Genomic DNA, 22,175 nt, shown 5'->3' with positions numbered 1-22,175 from the left:
GTGAATCTAAGTGTGCGTTCTCTAATTCTCTCCTTCTCTCTTTCTTTCTCTCTCTCGGAGGACCTGAGCCCTAGGACCATGTCCCAGGACTACCTGACATGAGGACTCCTTGCTGTCCCCAGTCCACCTGGCCATGCTCCTGCTCCAGTTTCAACTGACCTGAGCCCTAGGACCGTGCCCCAGGACTACCTGACATGAAGGCTCCTTGCTGTCCCCAGTCCACCTGACTGTGCTGCTGCTCCAGTTTCAACTGTTCTGCCTTATTATTATTCGACCATGCTGGTCATTTATGAACATTTGAACATCTTGGTCATGTTCTGTTATAATCTCTACCCGGCACAGCCAGAAGAGGACTGGCCACCCCACATAGCCCGGTTCCTCTCTAGGTTTCTTCCTAGGTTTTGGCCTTTCTAGGGAGTTTTTCCTAGCCACCGTGCTTTTACACCTGCATTGTTTGCTGTTTGGGGTTTTAGGCTGGGTTTCTGTACAGCACTTTGAGATATCAGCTGATGTACGAAGGGCTATATAAATAAATTTGATTTGATTTGATTTTGATCATCAAATATCTAACAAATCAGGTAAATATGACATTTTTCTATCAAAGTATATTGGATCAGTTTTGTTTTTAATATAAAAATAAATATGATTTGGACAGGGAGGACCTGATCCTAGATCAGAATTTCCACCCTTTAGACGCTTTGGGTACGATTCCGGTTTAGGAAATGCCTTTCCTACACAAGCCTTTCCTACGCACTTCTCAGTAGTTGGTATGGTCAGTCGTCTTGAACCATTTAACCTGTTTGGGATAGGGGGCAGCATTTTCACTTTTGGATGAATAGCGTGCCCAGAGTGAACTGCCTCCTACTCAGTCCCAGATGCTAATATATTATTATTAGTATTGGATAGAAAACACTATGAAGTTTATAAAACTGTTTGAATGATGTCTGTGAGTATAACAGAACTCATATGGCGGGCGAAAACCTGAGAAAAATCCAACCAGGAAGTGGGAAATCTGAGGTTTGTAGTATTTCAAAGCTTGGCTTACCAAATACACAGGCTTCCACTAGATGTCAACCGTCTTTAAAAACTTGTTTCAGGCATCTGCTATAAAGGAGGGGGGAAGGGAGCTGAATGAGTCAGTGGCCTGGCAGAGTGTCTCAGGTTCGTGACGCGTGATTATAGGTTCGTGATTATTGAAGTTTCATGTTAAAAACATCCTAAATATTGATTCCATACATCGTTTGACATGTTTCTACGACCTGTAATGGAACTTTTCAAGTTTTTGTCTGGACGTAGTGCTCGCGCCTCATGAAGATGGGTTACTGGGCTGAACACACTAACAACAAGTGGCTATTTGGACATAAATTATGGACTTTATGGAACAAATCAGTCATTTATTGTCGAACTGGGATTCCTGGGAGTGCATTCTGATGAATATCATCAAAGGTAAGTGAATATTTATAATGTTATTTCTAACTTCTGTTGACTCCAACATGGAGGATATTTCTTTGGCTGGATTGGGCTCCAAGCGCTGTACTCAGATTATGCTTATTACGTAAAGTTTTTTTTAAAATCTTACACAGTAGTTGAATTAAGGAGAAGTCTATCTTTAATTATGTGAATAACACTTGTATCTCTTATCAATGTTTATTATGAGTATTTCTGTAAATTGATGTGGCTATCTGCAAAATCACTGGATGTTTTGGAATCAAAACATTACTGCACGTAACGTGCCAATGTAAACTGAGATTTTTTTATATAAATATGCCCATTATCGAACAAAACATACATGTATTGTGTAACGTGATGTCATATGCGTGTCATCTGATGAAGATCATCAAAGGTTAGTGATTCATTTTATCTATATTTCTGCTTTTTGTGACTCCTATCTTTGTCTGGAAAAATGGCTGTGTGTTTTTGTGACTTGGCTCTTACCTAACATAATCATTTGTTGTGCTTTCGCTGTAAAGCCTTTTTGAAATCGGACATGATGGGTAAATTAACAAGAAGTTTATCTTTCATTTGCTGTATTGGACTTGTTAATGTGTGAAAGTTACATATTTCAACAAAAAAAATAGAATTTCGCATGCTGCCTTTTCAGCGGAATGTTGTCGAGGGGTTCCGCTAGCGGAACGCCTGCGCTAGAAAGGTTCACTTTCTACGTGTGGTCTAAGTTCCATAATGATTAAAATAGGCTACATGTCCCTATTTACTGCACAATTTGAACCGGCTCTGGCAGCGGGAACTGGCTCTGGCAGCTGTCTGTATACAGTATGTATTGTACTGTTGAAAGAACACTGCCGTGTGGGGTTCCAACTGGAGTAGTGCACACCTCAGAGAGTGTGTTGCCAACTCGTAACCTACTGAGAGGATCAGGATTCAGTTAGGAAGTTGGTGATCCATGTGATAAGCATAGCATCAAGTACCAAGTCTCCTCTCAGTCTGTCCGTGGTGACCAGTGGATTGTGTTAAATGCAAAGGAGAAATCTGCAAACTATTAAGCACATGGGTTTTACTGCCCTACAAATGCATGTACACTATATGTAAGAGAGGATGGCGTAATCTGTCCCTCTCTCTGACCGGTATGCAAATTGGAGGCGATCAAGAAGGTGTCTGGTGGTGTTGATTATGCCTTGATGATCTTTTCAAGAGATTTCATCAAGGGAGAGGTAAGAGCTACAGGTCTGTAATCATTTGATACAGATGGGATGAGAGGTTTTTGGGACAGGTACAACAATAGATATTCTCGGTTGCCATGACATTCTCCTGCAGACAGGCCGGGGGAGCCACCTGTTTCAAAGTGGGTGAAGAACTTGTTTAGTTCATTGGCTGTAGAGAGGCACACCCTCTCGTCTAGGCAGGAATCGATACATTGCCTACATTTGAAAGGGGTGTTTGCCATATTCTTAATGCACAACCAGGCAGACCAAGAGCCTTCCTGTGATATTATCTGTTGCACCTTATCCTTGTACTGGAAAGTCTCCCTGTGATATTATCTGTTGCACCTTATCCTTGTACTAGAGAGTATTCCTGTGACCGTATCTTTCACCTTATCCTTGTACTGGAGAGTCTCCCTGTGATATTATCTGTTGCACCTTATCCTTGTACTAGAGAGTCTTCCTGTGACCGTATCTTTCACCTTATCCTTGTACTGGAGAGTCTCCCTGTGATATTATCTGGCACCTTATCCTTATACTGGAGAGTCTCCCTGTGATATTATCTGTGGCACCTTATCCTTATACTGGAGAGTCTCCCTGTGATATTATCTGTGGCACCTTATCCTCATACTGGAGAGTCTCCCTGTGATATTATCTGTTGCACCTTATCCTTGTACTGGAGAGTCTCCCTGTGATATTATCTGTGGCACCTTATCCTTATACTGGAGAGTCTCCCTGTGATATTATCTGTTGCACCTTATCCTTGTACTGGAGAGTCTCCCTGTGATATTATCTGTTGCACCTTATCCTTGGTCTGGAGAGTCTCCCTGTGATATTATCTGTTGCACCTCATCCTTGTACTGGAGAGTCTCCCTGTGATATTATCTGTTGCACCTCATCCTTGTACTGGAGAGTCTCCCTGTGATATTATCTGTTGCACCTCATCCTTGTACTGGGGAGTCTCCCTGTGATATTATCTGTTGCACCTTATCCTTATACTGGAGAGTCTCCCTGTGATATTATCTGTTGCACCTTATCCTTATACTGGAGAGTCTCCCTGTGATATTATCTGTTGCACCTTATCCTTGTACTGGAGAGTCTCCCTGTGATATTATCTGTTGCACCTTATCCTTGTACTGGAGAGTCTCCCTGTGATATTATCTGTTGCACCTCATCCTTGTACTGGAGAGTCTCCCTGTGATATTATCTGTTGCACCTCATCCTTGTACTGGAGAGTCTCCCTGTGATATTATCTGTTGCACCTCATCCTTGTACTGGAGAGTCTCCCTGTGATATTATCTGTTGCACCTTATCCTTATACTGGAGAGTCTCCCTGTGACCATATCTCTTTCACCTTATCCTTGTACTGGCATCTCGCCAGTTTATCCCTTTGTTCACCTCTCTGTACATATTTTATTTTGAGTGGATCCCCGGAGGAAAACACTTGTTTCTTCTTGCTAAGCACCACTTTCAATTATTTGGTCATCCATAGTTTGTTGTTAGGAAATATCTGACATGTTTTTTGGGGATCACCAAATCATTCAATATAGCCAGATATCAGTCAACTCGTTCAGGTCAGCTGATGATTCTTCAAATCCACTCCAGGTGGTACAATCAAAGCATCCCTGCAATTGATCAATACTGTCATTGTCCCACACTGGTATCTGTTTTTCCACCACCTTCTCCCTTTTGAGTTACTGTCTATAAGTTGGTCGTAGAAAAACAGTGTTATGATCTGATCCACCCAGTGGAGGTCTGGCCAAGGATGAATACGCTTTGGAGACTGAGTCATAACATAAGTCAATGATCTTATTTTTCCTTGTTAGACAAGTCACATACTGGGTGTAAGTATTCAAAGTGAGCTTGAGAGTGCAGCTAAACCCCCATGAAAAATTTGGGCGCATCAGGGGAAATCGCATCAAGCTCTTCAGTGGGTTGAAAATGATGTCTGTATTGACACTGTTTGCTCTCACATGGATATAAACAACAGTCAGAAAAAGCATGGTGAATTCACGGAGGAGGTAGAAGAGACATAGTGACACTGACAGTATTTCTATATCAGGAGTGCAGATTTTATTCCTGACAATCATCGTTTTACACCATCTATCATCTATCAGAACACAGACTCCCCCTCCGTGCTCCTTGCCAGTAGCTTCATTGTCTCTGTCCATCTGAGTAATAGTGCATCCGTCAGTGGTGACTTCAAAGTTGGGCACCGCCTCTGACAGCCAAGTTTCAGAAAAGACCATAACACAGGCCTCCATATACTAATATACAGTGCCTTGCGAAAGTATTCGGCCCCCTTGAACTTTGCGACCTTTTGCCACATTTCAGGCTTCAAACATAAAGATATAAAACTGTATTTTTTTGTGAAGAATCAACAACAAGTGGGACACAATCATGAAGTGGAACGACATTTATTGGATATATCAAACTTTTTAAACAAATCAAAAACTGAAAAATTGGGCGTGCAAAATTATTCAGCCCCTTTACGTTCACTGCAGCAAACTCTCTCCAGAAGTTCAGTGAGGATCTCTGAATGATCCAATGTTGACCTAAATGACTAATGATGATAAATACAATCCACCTGTGTGTAATCAAGTCTCCGTATGAATGCAACTGCACTGTGATAGTCTCAGAGGTCTGTTAAAAGCGCAGAGGGCATCATAAAGAACAAGGAACACACCAGGCAGGTCCGAGATAGTGTTGTGAAGAAGTTTAAAGCCGGATTTGGATACAAAAAGATTTCCCAAGCTTTAAACATCCCAAGGAGCGCTGTGCAAGCGATAATATTGGATTGGAAGGAGTATCAGACCACTGCAAATCTACCAAGAACTGGCCGTCCTTCTAAACTTTCAGCTCATACAAGGAGAAGACTGATCAGAGATGCAGCCAAGAGGCCCATAATCACTCTGGATGAACTGCAGAGATCTACAGCTGAGGTGGGAGACTCTGTCCATAGGACAACAATCAGTCGTATATTGCACAAATCTGGCCTTTATGGAAGAGTGGCAAGAAGAAAGCCATTTCTTAAAGATATCCATAAAAAGTGTTGTTTAAAGTTTGCCACAAGCCACCTGGGAGACACACCAAACATGTGGAAGAACGTGCTCTGTTCAGATGAAACCAAAATTGAACTTTTTGGCAACAATGCAAAACGTTATGTTTGGCGTAAAAGCAACACAGCTCATCATTCTGAACACACCATCCCCACTGTCAAACATGGTGGTGGCAGCATCATGGTTTGGGCCTGCTTTTCTTCAGCGGGGACAGGGAAGATGGTTAAAAGTGATGGGAAGATGGATGGTCCCAAATACAGGACCATTCTGGAAGAAAACCTGATGGAGTCTGCAAAAGACCTGAGACTGGGACAGAGATTTGTCTTCCAACAAGACAATGATCCAAAACATAAAGCAAAATCTACAATGGAATGGTCAACATATCCAGGTGTTAGAATGGCCAAGTCAAAGTCCAGACCTGAATCCAATCGAGAATCTGTGGAAAGAACTGAAAACTGCTGTTCACAAATGCTCTCCATCCAACCTCACTGAGCTCGAGCTGTTTTGCAAGGAGGAATGGGAAAAAATTTCAGTCTCTCGATGTGCAAAACTGATAGAGACATACCCCAAGCGACTTACAGCTGTAATCGCAGCAAAAGGTGGCGCTACAAAGTATTAACTTAAGGGGGCTGAATAATTTTGCACGCCCAATTTTTCAGTTTTTGATTTGTTTAAAAAGTTTGAAATATCCAATAAATGTCGTTCCACTTCATGATTGTGTCCCACTTGTTGTTGATTCTTCACAAAAAAATACAGTTTTATATCTTTATGTTTGAAGCCTGAAATGTGGCAAAAGGTCGCAAAGTTCAAGGGGGCCGAATACTTTCGCAAGGCACTGTACATACTGTGATTGTGCCCGCAATTCGTCCATTTTCCCCTTAAAACTTCTTAAGGTATAGGTGGCAGTATTTTCACTTTTGGATAAATAGTGTGCCCAATTTCAACTTCCTGCTACTCATGCCAAGAATATAAGATATGCACATTATTAGTAGATTTGGATAGAAAACTCTGTGAAGTTTCTAAAACTATTTGAATCATGTCTATGAGTATAACAGAACTTATGTAGCAGGCAAAACCCCGAGGACTAACTGTTCAGATTTTTTTTTTTTTGAGGTCTCTGTCTGTTCAGTGGGTTCTCATTTGGAAACGATATTTCTTAGGAACTTGTTTTCAGTTCCTACCGGTGAGGTTATTCCTTTGTGCAATGAAGAAGTAAGGCCATCTAGGATCTGTGTAACACTGTTGAGAGTTGCGCAAGACTTGAAAAGTAGCTTGGTTTGTTGTCTTCCTGAATTGAACACAGATAGACCCGTCCTCAATTTGATCGGTTATTAACGTTTAAAAATACCTAAAGTTGTATTACAACAGTAGTTTGAAATGCTTTGGCAAAGTTTACAGGGAACTTTTGAAATATTTTGTAGTGATGTTGCGCAATTTGGAAGCTGTTTTTTTCTAGATCAAACGCGCCAAATAAATGGACATTTTGGATATGGACGGAATTAATTGAACAAAAGGACCAATTGTGATGTTTATGGGACACATTGGAGTGCCAACAAAAGAAGCTTGTCAAAGGTAAGGCAGGTTTTATATTTTATTTCTGCGTTCTGTGTAGCGCCTGCAGAGTTGAAATATGCTACCCTCTCATTGTTTACTGTTGTACTATCATCAGATAATAGCATCTTATGCTTTCGCCGAAAAGCCTTTTTAAAATCTGACATGTTGGCTGGATTCACAACGAGTGTAGCTTTAATTTAGTTTCTTACATGTGTGATTTAATGAAAGTTTGATTTTTATATCATTTTATTATCTGCGCTGCATTTTCCCCTGGTTTCCTCACACGTAATGGTGCTGGATTTATGAGGGAATTAAATCAAGGTCAGAATCCAGCTTATCTATAGACACACCTCTACCACACCCTCATTTCTTAGATCTCCACCTAGAATGAATAGCGGGTTAACCATGAACATGCATGCTATTTTTATGCTTATGTTCAAGGTCAGAGTACACATATAGAGAAAAGTGTATAAAAAGGGAATAACATTCCATTTATGCACACTTCACTCAGGTCGGAACTGGGGCCTTTGTGAATACTGGCCCTGGACAACTACTTCTGATGGAGGAAGTCTGGCATCAGACCAGAGACCAAGATATTTTGACGTTCCATTTCATGTTGTGTTAAAGTAGCAATCTGCAGTTGCTTCATCCATTCTTGGACTTCTGAATTAATTAAATGTACCCATTGATTCTTGAAGAATATAACTTATAAATGCCTCATGAGCTTAGTTCAACTGTCGTACCCCATCAGGACCAAAATATAAGCTTGTTTCACGCTAATGTTTATAAACAAAGTAAATGTAAACAAACACCACAAAACATTGTTAAAACTATAATATGAATATCATGTATGGTCATTCCTTGCATCCATAGCTCTGTCTATGAATTTGAGACTGGTTACATTCCTCCAGCCCTATCCCTCAGCTTTTTATCAAAACAGGGATGGGGAGGCGGCTTTGCTATTGTTAAACTACTGATTGCCACTTTAAGTTTACACACAGCTAGGGCTCTCTATTGGTCACCAGGCTGTAAGAAAAAAGTAAACTCACAAACCTTAAAACCTGATATGGCAAGGCGATCCCCGAGGGGAACTCCCCCCCCCCCCATTCAGCAGAAAAGGTGGCGCAGGAAATTCAAAAATATTCTTTAGAAATATTTAACTTTCATACATTAACAAGTCCAATACCTCAAATGAAAGATAAACATCTTGTTCGTTTACCCATCATGTCCGATTTTTAAAGTATATTTTAAAAATCTATTTATGTTCGACCACCACCAAATCAAAGGAAAAACGCAGCCATTTTTTCCAGCCAAAGATAGAGTCACAAAAGCAGGATTAGAGATGAAATGAATCACTAACCTTTTGAAAATCTTCATCAGATGACACTCATATGACATGTTACACAATACATTAATGTTTTGTTCGATAATATGCATATTTATATATCCACAAATCTCGGTTTACATTGATGCCATGTTCAGAAATGCCTCCAAAATATCCGGAGGAATTATAGAAAGCTACGCCAGATAACAGAAATACTCATCATAAACTTTGACAAAAGATACATGTTCTACATATAATTAAAGATACACTGGTTCTTAATGCAACCGATGTGTCAGATTTTTTAAAAATGTTATGGAAAAAGCCTACCATGCAATAATCTGAGACAGCACTCAGACGTAAAAGTATTTCTCCGCCATGTTGGAGTCAACAGAAATACGAAATTACATCATAAATATTCCCTTACCTTTGATGATCTTTCATCAGAATGCAGTGCAAGGAGTCCTAGTTCCACAATAAATCGTTGTTTTGTTCCATAATGTCCAATACTAGTGTCCAATTAGCTGCATTTGTTACCACTTTCAGCTCACGTGCCCAAATGCTGACGCTGGTCCAGCACAACTCGCACGAAAACTTCAAAAATATATATTCCAGGTCGAATAAACTGGTCAAACTAAGTAGAGAATCAATCTTCAGGATGTTATTATCATATATATCCAATAACGTTCCAACCGGATCATACGTTTTCAGTTGCAGCCAAATGGAACGACGGTGGCAACCACAGAGAAATGCACCACAGGGAAATTGCATTCTGTCGGGACAGTGACTATTTCCCCTTCCTATTCGGTCAAAGTTCACACCAGAAGCTCCATTCCACGTTCTACTGAATGAGGACATCTAGTGGAAGGCATAGGAAGTGCTACCAGATCCATATCTTATTTGGAAGTGGATAGGCGATGACTTGAAATTAGACATGTATTCAGAATTTCACTTCCTGTTTGGAAGATTGCCTGCCCTATGAGTTCTGTTATACTCACAGACATAATTCAAACAGTTTTAGAAACTTCAGAGTGTTTTCTATCCAATAGTAATAATAATTTGCATATATTAGCAATCTAGAACAGAGTAGGATGCAGTTCACTATGGGCACGCAATTCATCCAAAGTGAAAATACTGCCCCCTATCCTCAACAAGTTCGTGCTACCAAGTGTATAGAGCAAAAATATACCTTCATCCGGCTGTGGGCAACCACGAACTGTACTGTAATGTATACTGTACTGTAGCTACTCACGAGTCTGTAATTTATACTGTATGAACTGTACTGTAATGTATAATGTATGAACTGTACTGTAAAGTATATTTTACTATATCTACTCACCAGACTGTAAATAATACTGCATGAACTGTACTGTGAAGTATAATGTATGAACTGTACTGTAAAGGATACTGTATGAATTGTACTGTAAAGTATACTGTAATATATCTACTCACCAAACTGTAAAGTATACTGTATGTACTGTAAAGTATAGTGTATGGACTATACTGTAAATTCTACTATATGCATTGTACTGTAAATTATACTATATGAATTGTACTGTAACATATACTGTATGAACTATACTGTAAAGTATTCTGTACTCTATGCACTCAACAGAATGTAAGGTATACTGTATGAACTATGCTGTAACGTTTTCTGTATGAACTGTACTTTAAAGTATACTGTATGTACTCACCAGACAGCAGCTGGCTGCCAGCTCCAACACCCGCTGAGGACACCCGCCCACCAGCTCCCTAAATGCACTCACATCCAGGCCATAGTCCTGTCAAACACACACACACACACACACACACACACACACACACACACACACACACACACACACACACACACACACACACACACACACACACACACACACACACACACACACACACACACACACACACACACACACACACACACACGGTCAATAGGGCTGAGCTTTCACACATGGTCCATGGCAGAGATTTCACACATGGTCCATGGCAGAGATTTCACACATGGTACATGGCAGAGATTTCACACATGGTACATGGCAGAGATTTCACACATGGTCCATGGCAGAGATTTCACACATGGTACATGGCAGAGATTTCACACATGGTACATGGCAGAGATTTCACACATGGTCCATGGCAGAGATTTCACACATGGTCCATGGCAGAGATTTCACACATGGTACATGGCAGAGATTTCACACATGGTCCATGGCAGAGATTTCACACATGGTACATGGCAGAGATTTCACACATGGTCCATGGCAGAGATTTCACACATGGTCCATGGCAGAGATTTCACACATGGTCCATGGCAGAGATTTCACACATGGTACATGGCAGAGATTTCACACATGGTCCATGGCAGAGATTTCACACATGGTACATGGCAGAGATTTCACACATGGTCCATGGCAGAGATTTCACACATGGTCCATGGCAGAGATTTCACACATGGTCCATGGCAGAACTTTCACACATGGTACATGGCAGAGATTTCACACATGGTACATGGCAGAGATTTCACACATGGTGCATGCGGCAGAACTTTCACACATGGTACATGGCAGAGATTTCACACATGGTCCATGGCAGAGATTTCACACATGGTACATGGCAGAGATTTCACACATGGTCCATGGCAGAGATTTCACACATGGTACATGGCAGAGATTTCACACATGGTACATGGCAGAGATTTCACACATGGTCCATGGCAGAGATTTCACACATGGTCCATGGCAGAGATTTCACACATGGTCCATGGCAGAGCTTTCACACATGGTACATGGCAGAGATTTCACACATGGTACATGGCAGAGATTTCACACATGGTGCATGCGGCAGAACTTTCACACATGGTACATGGCAGAGATTTCACACATGGTACATGGCAGAGATTTCACACATGGTACATGGCAGAGATTTCACACATGGTACATGGCAGAGATTTCACACATGGTGCATGCGGCAGAACTTTCACACATGGTCCATGGCAGAGATTTCACACATGGTCCATGGCAGAGATTTCACACATGGTACATGGCAGAGATTTCACACATGGTGCATGGCAGAGATTTCACACATGGTCCATGGCAGAGATTTCACACATGGTACATGGCAGAGATTTCACACATGGTGCATGGCAGAGATTTCACACATGGTCCATGGCAGAACTTTCACACATGGTCCATGGCAGAGATTTCACACATGGTACATGACAGAGATTTCACACATGGTGCATGGCAGAGATTTCACACATGGTGCATGCGGCAGAACTTTCACACATGGTACATGGCAGAGATTTCACACATGGTACATGGCAGAGATTTCACACATGGTGCATGGCAGAGATTTCACACATGGTGCATGCGGCAGAACTTTCACACATGGTACATGGCAGAGATTTCACACATGGTACATGGCAGAGATTTCACACATGGTACATGGCAGAGATTTCACACATGGTACATGGCAGAGATTTCACACAAGTTTCATGGCAGAGCATTCACACATGGTACATGGCAGAGATTTCACACATGGTACATGGCAGAGATTTCACACAAGTTTCATGGCAGAGCATTCACACATGGTAGAAAACCTGGATCTGTGTAGTCGTATATAACGTAAATACAGAGTAGAGCTTTACCTGGGTTCTTGGTAGAATCTCTGGGTCTGCAGGGATCCTTGCCAGTATTTCACAGAGCATAATTCCAAAGGAAAATACATCCACCTGGTGACAACACAGAACCACATGTCTGTCATACAGAGAGCCAACCAACGATGAGCTGTGTACCAACTACTAGGATACTAAGACATGACAAAGCTCTCTAACTTTCTACCCAAAGTATTTTTGACCACATCTTCTCAAACTCAGCGGCCTTGTGGGCCTCCTGATCTGTGGTCAGTTTTGACTCAGGCAAGGCTATTTACTCAAATGAAGGGTCTTGTGGGCCTCCTGATCTGTGGTCAGTTTTGACTCAGGCAAGGCTATTTACTCAAATGAAGGGTCTTGGTGATGTATCCTTACCTTGCGATCGTAGGGTTCCCCACGCAGCATCTCCGGGGCCATCCAGAAGGCAGATCCCACCAGGGAGAGCTTCCTCTCCGGGTCTTTAACCGGCAGCTCCACCACCTCTCTGGCCAGGCCAAAGTCTGTGACTAGGGCCTCCCTGCCCCGCGCTGTCACACGGATCAGACAGTTCTGAAGAGTCAGACATATACAAATCATGTCAGTATATACAGTACCAGTCAAAAGTTTTAACACACCTACTCATTCCAGGGTTTTTCTTTATTTTGAAAATGTTCTACATTGTAGAATAATAACACATATGGAATCATGTAGTAATCAAAAAAAGTGGTAGGGGTGGTAGGTACAAGGTAGGGGTGGTTTACAGAATATAGCTCTATTTGGTAAAAGACCAAGTCCATATTATGGCAAGAACAGCTCAAATAAGCAAAGAAAAACAACAGTCCATCATCCGTAATTAACTGCACCTCAGATGGCAGCCCAAATAAATGCTTCACAGAGTTTCAGTAACAGACCCATCTGAACATCAACTGTTCAGAGGAGACTGCGTGAATAAGGCCTTCATGGTCAAATTGCTGCAAAGAAACCACTACTAAAGGACACCAATAATAAGAAGAGATTTGCGTTGGCCAAGAAACACGAGCAATGGACATTAGACAGGTGGAAATCTGCTATTTGGTCTGATGAGTCCAAATTTGACATTTTTGGTTCCAACCACAGTGTCTTTGTTAAACGGAGAGTAGGTGAACAGACGATCTCTGCATGTGTGGTTCCCACCGTGAAGCATGGAGGAGAAAGTGTGATGATGTGGGGGTGCTGTGCTGATGACACTGTCTGTGATTTATTTAGAATTCAAGGCACACTTATCCAACATGGCTACCACAGCATTCTGCAGCGATACGCCATCTATCTGGTTTGCGCTTAGTGTGACTATAATTTGTTTTTCAACAGGACAATGACCCAACACACCTCCAGGCTGTGTAAGGGCTATTTGACCAGGAAGGAGAGTGATGGAGTGCTGCATCAGATGACCTGGCCTCCACAATCACCCGAACTCAACCCAATTGAGATGGTTTGGGATGAGTGAAGGAAAAGCAGCCAACAAGTGCTCAGCATATGTGGGAACTCCTCCATGACTGTTGGAAAAGCATTCCAGGTGAAGGTGGTTGAGAGAATGCCAAGAGTGTGCAAAGCTGTCATCAAGGCAAAGGGTGGCTACTTTGATGAATCTAAAATATAACAAATACATTTGTTTTGGTTAATACATGATTATACCCACCACTGCGACCTGTGTGCTCTTGATGGCTGGCCCTCGCTTCATATTCATCGCCAAACCCACTGGCTCCAGGTCATCTATAAGTATTTGCTAGGTAAAGCCCCGCCTTATCTCAGCTCACTGGTCACCATAGCAGCACCCACCCGTAGCACGTGCTCCAGCAGGTATATTTCACTGGTCACCCCCAAAGCCAATTCCTCATTTGGCTGCCGTTCGTCCCAGTTCTCTGCTGCCAATGACTGGAACGAACTGCAAAAATCACTGAAGCTGGAGACTCATATCTCCCTCTCTAACTTCAAGCACCAGCTGTCAGAGCAGCTCACAGATCACTGCACCTGTACATAGCACATCTGTAAATAGCCCATCTAACTGCCTCATCCCCATACTGTTATTTTTTTGCTCCTTTGCACCCATATCTCTACTTACACATTCATCTTCTGCACATATATCACTCCAGTGTTTCATTGCTAAATTGTAATTATTTCGCCACTATGGCCTATTTATTGCCTTTACCCCCCTTATCATTTGCACACACTGTATATATACTTTTTTATTGTGTTATTGACTGTATGTTTGTTTATTCCATGTGTAACTGTTGTTTTTTGTGTCGCACTGCTTTTCTTTATCTTGGCCAGGTTGCAGTTGTAAATGAGAACTTGTTCTCAACTGGCCTACCTGGTTAAATAAAGGTGAAATATATGTTTTTTTAAACATCATAGTGTTGATGTCTTCACTGTTATTCTACAATGTAGAAAATAGTAAAAGTAAAGAAAAACCCTGGAATGAGTAGGTGTGTCCAAACTTTTGACTGGTAATTTATACATTTTACAATTAATTCATTCAACAGTAGTACTGCCACTCTAAGCATTTGTGTTATGACAACTGCTTATCACCAGAGAGCAGTCTAACATTGCTATAGTACAATCACATGAATAGTAGGTGGTTTACTGTAGGTGTGGAGAGAGCACCAGTGGGCTGGATGAGCTCAGTGAGAGTGGGTGAGCTATTCTAGAAGACACAAGGTAGTGGAGCGGTTACATAAGTCGAGCAGGCAGAGAGACAGGCAGGCAGAGAGACAGGCAGGCAGAGAGACAGGCAGGCAGAGATAGAGAGAGAGTCAGGAAAAGAGACAGGCAGGCAGAGATAGAGAGAGAGTCAGGAAAAGAGACAGGCAGGCAGAGATAGAGAGAGAGTCAGGAAAAGAGACAGGCAGGCAGAGAGACAGGCATGCTGACAGGTAGAAGTGAAACGACAACAGTGAAGCTATTGTTGAATGAAGGCATATTCATCCAAACAATGTCAGGAGGATATGACTCACACAGGACAGAAGCACCCACGTAAAACACTTAATCCCAGGAGAAAAGATGTCAGAAACAGTCCGACATACCAGTAGTCTTTTAAAACATGTTTTACTAAACACTGCCACCTTGTGGGCAGCTTGAGTCAAATGCATATATGATGTACTGTACAGTGTACATACACTACATTGTAAAAAGTAATTAGTTTTGATAACTACATTTTTAGTGGAAACCCAGTGACTACAATCTTGAGTAACCCAACTCAAAGTATTGCAATGTTAAATACTTAAAGTAATGAAGTGACATTGCCACTCATGTTTCTCTTTTTAAGTTGTAAATACTTAACTGTTTTGTGAACTTTTGACACTAACGATTGACTTTTTGTTGTAATGAACATACATACTGTATGTTAGGTCCCTTCTACTCAGAGTATGTGGACAGAGTTGAGCGGTTGGAGTTGAGCGGTTGGAGTTGAGCGATTGTATATCCTGTTCATTACTCATGGACCACTTTGGTGCTCCACACCCTTTCCAACCGCTCCACTAAAAACTATGCCCTCACAAGGGGAAAAAAACTGCTACCCCAAATTCGCTCCATTCATTAAAATCCCAATTTAACCAACACACATCTTCTTTTGTGAGTACCTGAACCTACCATTTGTTTTTGAACTATTGAAACCAAACCATATGATTTGAATTAAAAGTAATTTGAATAAATATGAAAAGGTGAATGTAGGAACCGCACATCATTTCAATTAGGCTACATGTCATATTAAACTGCATATAAACACTCTAAATAGGTCCAGAGCCTGACAGAGTGACTAAGAAAGAACGAAAATGAATTATTTAGGCTATAGCCTACAAAGAAATACATTGTGAAACATCTGTCAGTGCGAAACAACAAGCTGATAGGGACATAAAGAAATCAGCATTTAAACAACACTTTGTTGTATTAAATCATTATAAAGTAGTCTATAAATTGGCCATATAGGCTGTGACGTGATAATGCCCTCGAAGCCGGTGTTTGGACTTGGAGGATATATTGGCATGGTTGAGGGCAAACCGTGCCAATATATTCTCCAAACACCAGCTTCGAGAGCATTATCACTTTATACAACAGGTTACAAACATATTCAATTAATGATTGACATATTTTCCTTAAAAACCTTATTTTGATAAATATATTAATAATATGTAATCCTTCCACAAGATATAGTCCCGACACAAATCTTGGGTTGCTACCCAAGCCGGCTGGTCGTTTGTTCTATCGTTTCGGTTGCTAGAGACGCGACCCAGTCGTTCAGTCTTTTTGTTCTGTATTTATGGACGCGACCCAGTCGTTCAGTCTTTTTGTTCTGTATTTATGGACGCGACCCAGTCGTTCAGTCTTTTTGTTCTGTATTTATGGACGTGACCCAGTCGTTCAGTCTTTTTGTTCTGTATTTATGGACGCGACCCAGTCGTTCAGTCTTTTTGTTCTGTATTTATGGACGCGACCCAGTCGTTCAGTCTTTTGTTCTGTATTTTATGGACGTCTATTTGTTCGACCCAGTCGTTCAGTCTATTTGTTCTGTATTTATGGACGCGACCCAGTCGTTCAGTCTTTTTTTGTTCTGTATTTATGGACGCGACCCAGTCGTTCAGTCTTTTTGTTCTGTATCTATGGACGCGACCCAGTCGTTCAGTCAGTCGTTCAGTTTTTGTTCTGTATTTATGGACGCAACCCAGTCGTTCAGTCTATTTGTTCTGTATTTATGGACGCGACCCAGTCGTTCAGTCTTTTTGTTTGTTCTGTATTTCAGTCTTTTTGTTCTGGACGCGACCCAGTCGTTCAGTCTTTTGTTCTGTATTTATGGACGCGACCCAGTCGTTCAGTCTTTTTGTTCTGTATTTATGGACGCGACCCAGTCGTTCAGTCTTTTTGTTCTGTATTTATGGACGCTGTATTTATGGACGCGACCCAGTCGTTCAGTCTTTTGTTCTGTATTTATGGACGCGACCCAGTCGTTCAGTCTTTTGTTCTGTATTTATGGACGCGACCCAGTCGTTCAGTCTTTTTGTTCTGTATCTATGGACGCGACCCAGTCGTTCAGTCTTTTTGTTCTGTATTTATGGACGCGACCCAGTCGTTCAGTCTTTTTGTTCTGTATTTATTCTTTTGTTCTGACCCAGTCGTTCAGTCTTTTTGTTCTGTATTTATGGACGCGACCCAGTCGTTCAGTCTTTTTGTTCTGTATTTATGGACGCGACCCAGTCGTTCAGTCTTTTGTTCTGTATTTATGGACGCGACCCAGTCGTTCAGTCTTTTTGTTCTGTATTTATGGACGCGACCCAGTCGTTCAGTCTTTTGTTCTGTATTTATGGACGGACCCAGTCGTTCAGTCTTTTTGTTCTGTATTTATGGAGTCTTTTTGTTCTGTATTTATGGACCCAGTCGTTCAGTCTTTTTGTTCTGTATTTATGGACGCAGTCTTTTGACCCAGTCGTTCAGTCTTTTTGTTCTGTATTTATGGACGCGACCCAGTCGTTCAGTCTTTTTGTTCTGTATTTATGGACGCGACCCAGTCGTTCAGTCTTTTTGTTCTGTATTTATGGACGCGACCCAGTCGTTCAGTCTTTTTGTTCTGTATCTATGGACGCGACCCAGTCGTTCAGTCTTTTTGTTCTGTATTTATGGGACGCAACCCAGTCGTTCAGTCTTTTTGTTCTGTATTTATGGAGTCTTTTGTTCGCGACCCAGTCGTTCAGTCTTTTTGTTCTGTATTTATGGACGCGACTTTTTGTCAGTCGTTCAGTCTTTTGTTCTGTATTTATGGACGCGACCCAGTCGTTCAGTCTTTTTTTTGTTCTGTGTATTTATGGACGCAACCCAGTCGTTCAGTCTTTTTGTTCTGTATCTATGGACGCGACCCAGTCGTTCAGTCTTTTTGTTCTGTATTTATGGACGCGACCCAGTCGTTCAGTCTTTTTTTTTGTTCTGTATTTATGGACGCGACCCAGTCGTTCAGTCTTTTTGTTCTGTATTTATGGACGCGACCCAGTCGTTCAGTCTTTTGTTCTGTATTTATGGACGCGACCCAGTCGTTTCAGTCTTTTGTTCTGTATCTATGGACGCGACCCAGTCGTTCAGTCTTTTTGTTCTGTATTTATGGACTCGACCCAGTCGTTCAGTCTTTTGTTCTGTATTTATGGACGCGACCCAGTCGTTCAGTCTTTTTGTTCTGTATTTATGGACGCGACCCAGTCGTTCAGTCTTTTTGTTCTGTATTTATGGACGCGACCCAGTCGTTCAGTCTTTTGTTCTGTATTTATGGACGCGACCCAGTCGTCTTTTTGTTCTGTATTTATGGACGCAGACCCAGTCGTTCAGTCTTTTTTTGTTCTGTATTTATGGACGCGACCCAGTCGTTCAGTCTTTTTGTTCTGTATTTATGGACGCGCGACCCAGTCGTTCAGTCTTTTTGTTCTGTATTTATGGACGTTCTGTATTTATGGACCCAGTCGTTCAGTCTTTTTGTTCTGTATTTATGGACGCTACCCAGTCGTTCAGTCTTTTTGTTCTGTATTTATGGACGCAACCCAGTCGTTCAGTCTTTTTGTTCTGTATCTATGGACGCGACCCAGTCGTTCAGTCTTTTTGTTCTGTATTTATGGACGCAACCCAGTCGTTCAGTCTTTTTGTTCTGTATCTATGGACGCGACCCAGTCGTTCAGTCTTTTTGTTCTGTATTTATGGACGCGACCCAGTCGTTCAGTCTTTTTGTTCTGTATTTATGGACGCGACCCAGTCGTTCAGTCTTTTTGTTCTGTATTTATGGACGCAACCCAGTCGTTCAGTCTTTTTGTTCTGTATCTATGGACGCGACCCAGTCGTTCAGTCTTTTGTTCTGTATTTATGGACGCGACCCAGTCGTTCAGTCTTTTGTTCTGTATTTATGGACGCGACCCAGTCGTTCAGTCATTCAGTCTTTTGTTCTGTATCTATGGACGCGACCCAGTCGTTCTGTCTTTTGTTCTGTATTTATGGACGCGACCCAGTCGTTCAGTCTTTTTGTTCTGTATCTATGGACGCTTTTTGTTCTGACCCAGTCGTTCAGTCTTTTTGTTCTGTATTTATGGACGCGACCCAGTCGTTCAGTCTTTTTGTTCTGTATCTATGGACGCGACCCAGTCGTTCAGTCTTTTTGTTCTGTATTTATGGACGCGACCCAGTCGTTCAGTCTTTTTGTTCTGTATCTATGGACGCGACCCAGTCGTTCAGTCTTTTTGTTCTGTATTTATGGACGCGACCCAGTCGTTCAGTCTATTTGTTCTGTATTTATGGACGCGACCCAGTCGTTCAGTCTTTTTGTTCTGTATCTATGGACGCGACCCAGTCGTTCAGTCTTTTTGTTCTGTATTTATGGACGCGACCCAGTCGTTCAGTCTTTTTGTTCTGTATTTATGGACGTGACCCAGTCGTTCAGTCTTTTTGTTCTGTATTTATGGACGTGACCCAGTCGTTCAGTCTTTTGTTCTGTATTTATGGAGTCTTTTTGTTCTGTATTTATGGACGCAACCCAGTCGTTCAGTCTTTTGTTCTGTATCTATGGACACGACCCAGTCGTTCAGTCTTTTGTTCTGTATCTATGGACGCGACCCAGTCGTTCAGTCTTTTTGTTCTGTATTTATGGACGCGACCCAGTCGTTCAGTCTTTTGTTCTGTATTTATGGACGCGACCCAGTCGTTCAGTCTTTTGTTCTGTATTTATGGACGCGACCCAGTCGTTCAGTCTTTTGTTCTGTATTTATGGACGCGACCCACCCAGTCGTTCAGTCAGTTTTTGTTCTGTATTTATGGACGCGACCCAGTCGTTCAGTCTTTTTGTTCTGTATTTATGGACGCGACCCAGTCGTTCAGTCTTTTGTTCTGTATTTATGGACGCGACCCAGTCGTTCAGTCTTTTTGTTCTGTATTTATGGACGCGACCCAGTCGTTCAGTCTTTTGTTCTGTATTTATGGACGCGACCCAGTCGTTCAGTCTTTTGTTCTGTATTTATGGACGCTCAGTCTTTTGTTCTGACCCAGTCGTTCAGTCTTTTGTTCTGTATTTATGGACGCGACCCAGTCGTTCAGTCTTTTTGTTCTGTATCTATGGACGCGACCCAGTCGTTCAGTCTTTTTGTTCTGTATCTATGGACGCGACCCAGTCGTTCAGTCTTTTTGTTCTGTATCTATGGACGCGACCCAGTCGTTCAGTCTTTTTGTTCTGTATTTATGGACGCGACCCAGTCGTTCAGTCTTTTTGTTCTGTATTTATGGACGCGACCCAGTCGTTCAGTCTTTTTGTTCTGTATTTATGGACGCGGCCCAGTCGTTCAGTATTTTTGTTCTGTATTTATGGACGCGACCCAGTCGTTCAGTCTTTTTGTTCTGTATCTATGGACGCGACCCAGTCGTTCAGTCTTTTTGTTCTGTATTTATGGACGCGACCCAGTCGTTCAGTCTTTTTGTTCTGTATTTATGGACGCGACCCAGTCGTTCAGTCTTTTTGTTCTGTATTTATGGACGCGACCCAGTCGTTCAGTCTTTTTGTTCTGTATTTATGGACGCGACCCAGTCGTTCAGTCTTTTTGTTCTGTATTTATGGACGCGACCCAGTCGTTCAGTCTTTTTGTTCTGTATTTATGGACGCGACCCAGTCGTTCAGTCTTTTTGTTCTGTATTTATGGACGCAACCCAGTCGTTCAGTCTTTTTGTTCTGTACTTATGGACGCGACCCAGTCGTTCAGTCTTTTTATTCTGTATTTATGGACGCGACCCAGTCGTTCAGTCTTTTTATTCTGTATTTATGGACGCCACCCAGGCCGCTCTCATGCTCAGCTCCAACAGTTCCCAGTGGGGGCTCCCATGGAGAGGGTGGGAGTGGATGTAGTTGGGCCGTTCCCCACCACAGACAGTGGAAACCGCTGGGTGCTCACGGCCATGGACTATTTCACAAAATGGCCCGAGGCCTATGCTCTGCCTGACCAGGAGGCAGAGACCATCGTCGACGCCCTGACAGCGGGGATGTTCAGCAGGTTTGGAGCTGCAGAGTCCATCCACAGCGACCAAGGCAGAAACTTTGAGTCCCGTGTGTTCGCCACCATGTGTGAGAGGCTGGGTATGCACAAGACCCGCACTACTCCTCTCCATCCTCAAAGTGATGGCCTTGTGGAGCGCTTCAACAAAACACTTGGACAGCAGCTGGCCATCGTCTCTTCCAAACACCAGCGTGACTGGGACAAGCACCTGCCTATGGTCCTCATGGCATGCCGCTCCGCTGTCCAAGACTCCACTTCCTGCACGCCTGCCCTCCTCATGCTGGGGAGAGAGATCCGCACCCCTGCGGAGATGGCGTTTGGTCGGCCCCTGGATAGCCCTCATGTTCCTCCGGGGCTGGAGTATGCCCGGAGACTCCAGGACCGCCTGGAGACAGCCCACACCTTCTCCAGAGAGCAGCTGGTGAATGCAGGTGTGAGGCAGAAAAGGAACTATGACGTGCACACCCGGGGGAAGGCACTTTGTGGCTGGGGAGCTGGTCTGGGTCTACAGCCCCCTAAGGAAAAAAGGCAGATGCCCCAAGTTGGACAGTCACTGGGTGGGACCCTGCAGTGTCCTGGAGAGGGTAGGGGAGGTTGTGTACCGGGTGCAGCTTCCTCCCAGGGGGAGAAAGGTGGCACTGCACCGGGACAGGTTAGCCCCATACAGAGGGGCCTCTTCTCCCCAAACCCCAGGAACCCCCACAATTCCCCTCTCTGGCAATGACATTCTCCAGGCACCCACCCTCAGGTGCCGCAGACAAGGCTCCAGACAGCCCACTCCCCCTGTCTCCCCCCCTGTGTCACCGCGTGGTTCCCCAGAGCCACGGACTGTATTACCCGTTCCCGCTTCCTTGTCACCCATATCCCTGCCTTCATCCCCTGGTTCACAGAGGGGCACTCTGCGACCATCACGGCCACGCA

The 22,175-nt window shown here is 42.8% G+C and overlaps 1 protein-coding gene across 4 annotated transcripts in view; it reads right to left on the bottom strand.

Moving 5' to 3' along the window:
• The window catches only part of LOC118371212 (dual specificity testis-specific protein kinase 1-like), a 54,946-nt gene that overhangs the window by 828 nt on the left and 31,943 nt on the right, over window positions 1-22,175 (bottom strand). For all 4 annotated transcript variants that reach the window (XM_052479080.1, XM_052479082.1, XM_052479081.1 and 1 more), the window contains 3 exons: window positions 12,619-12,792; window positions 12,238-12,321; window positions 10,286-10,372 (listed from right to left, as the gene is read on the bottom strand). In XM_052479080.1, coding sequence (XP_052335040.1) covers window positions 10,286-10,372; window positions 12,238-12,321; window positions 12,619-12,792 — 345 coding nt within the window. The remainder of the gene's footprint in view (window positions 1-10,285; window positions 10,373-12,237; window positions 12,322-12,618; window positions 12,793-22,175) is intronic.

Source organism: Oncorhynchus keta, chromosome 25 (assembly GCF_023373465.1).
Source record: "Oncorhynchus keta strain PuntledgeMale-10-30-2019 chromosome 25, Oket_V2, whole genome shotgun sequence".
NCBI lineage: Eukaryota > Metazoa > Chordata > Actinopteri > Salmoniformes > Salmonidae > Oncorhynchus > Oncorhynchus keta.
The sequence above is the reverse complement of the archived record's forward strand: the minus strand, read 5'-3'. Positions and strand labels throughout refer to the sequence as shown.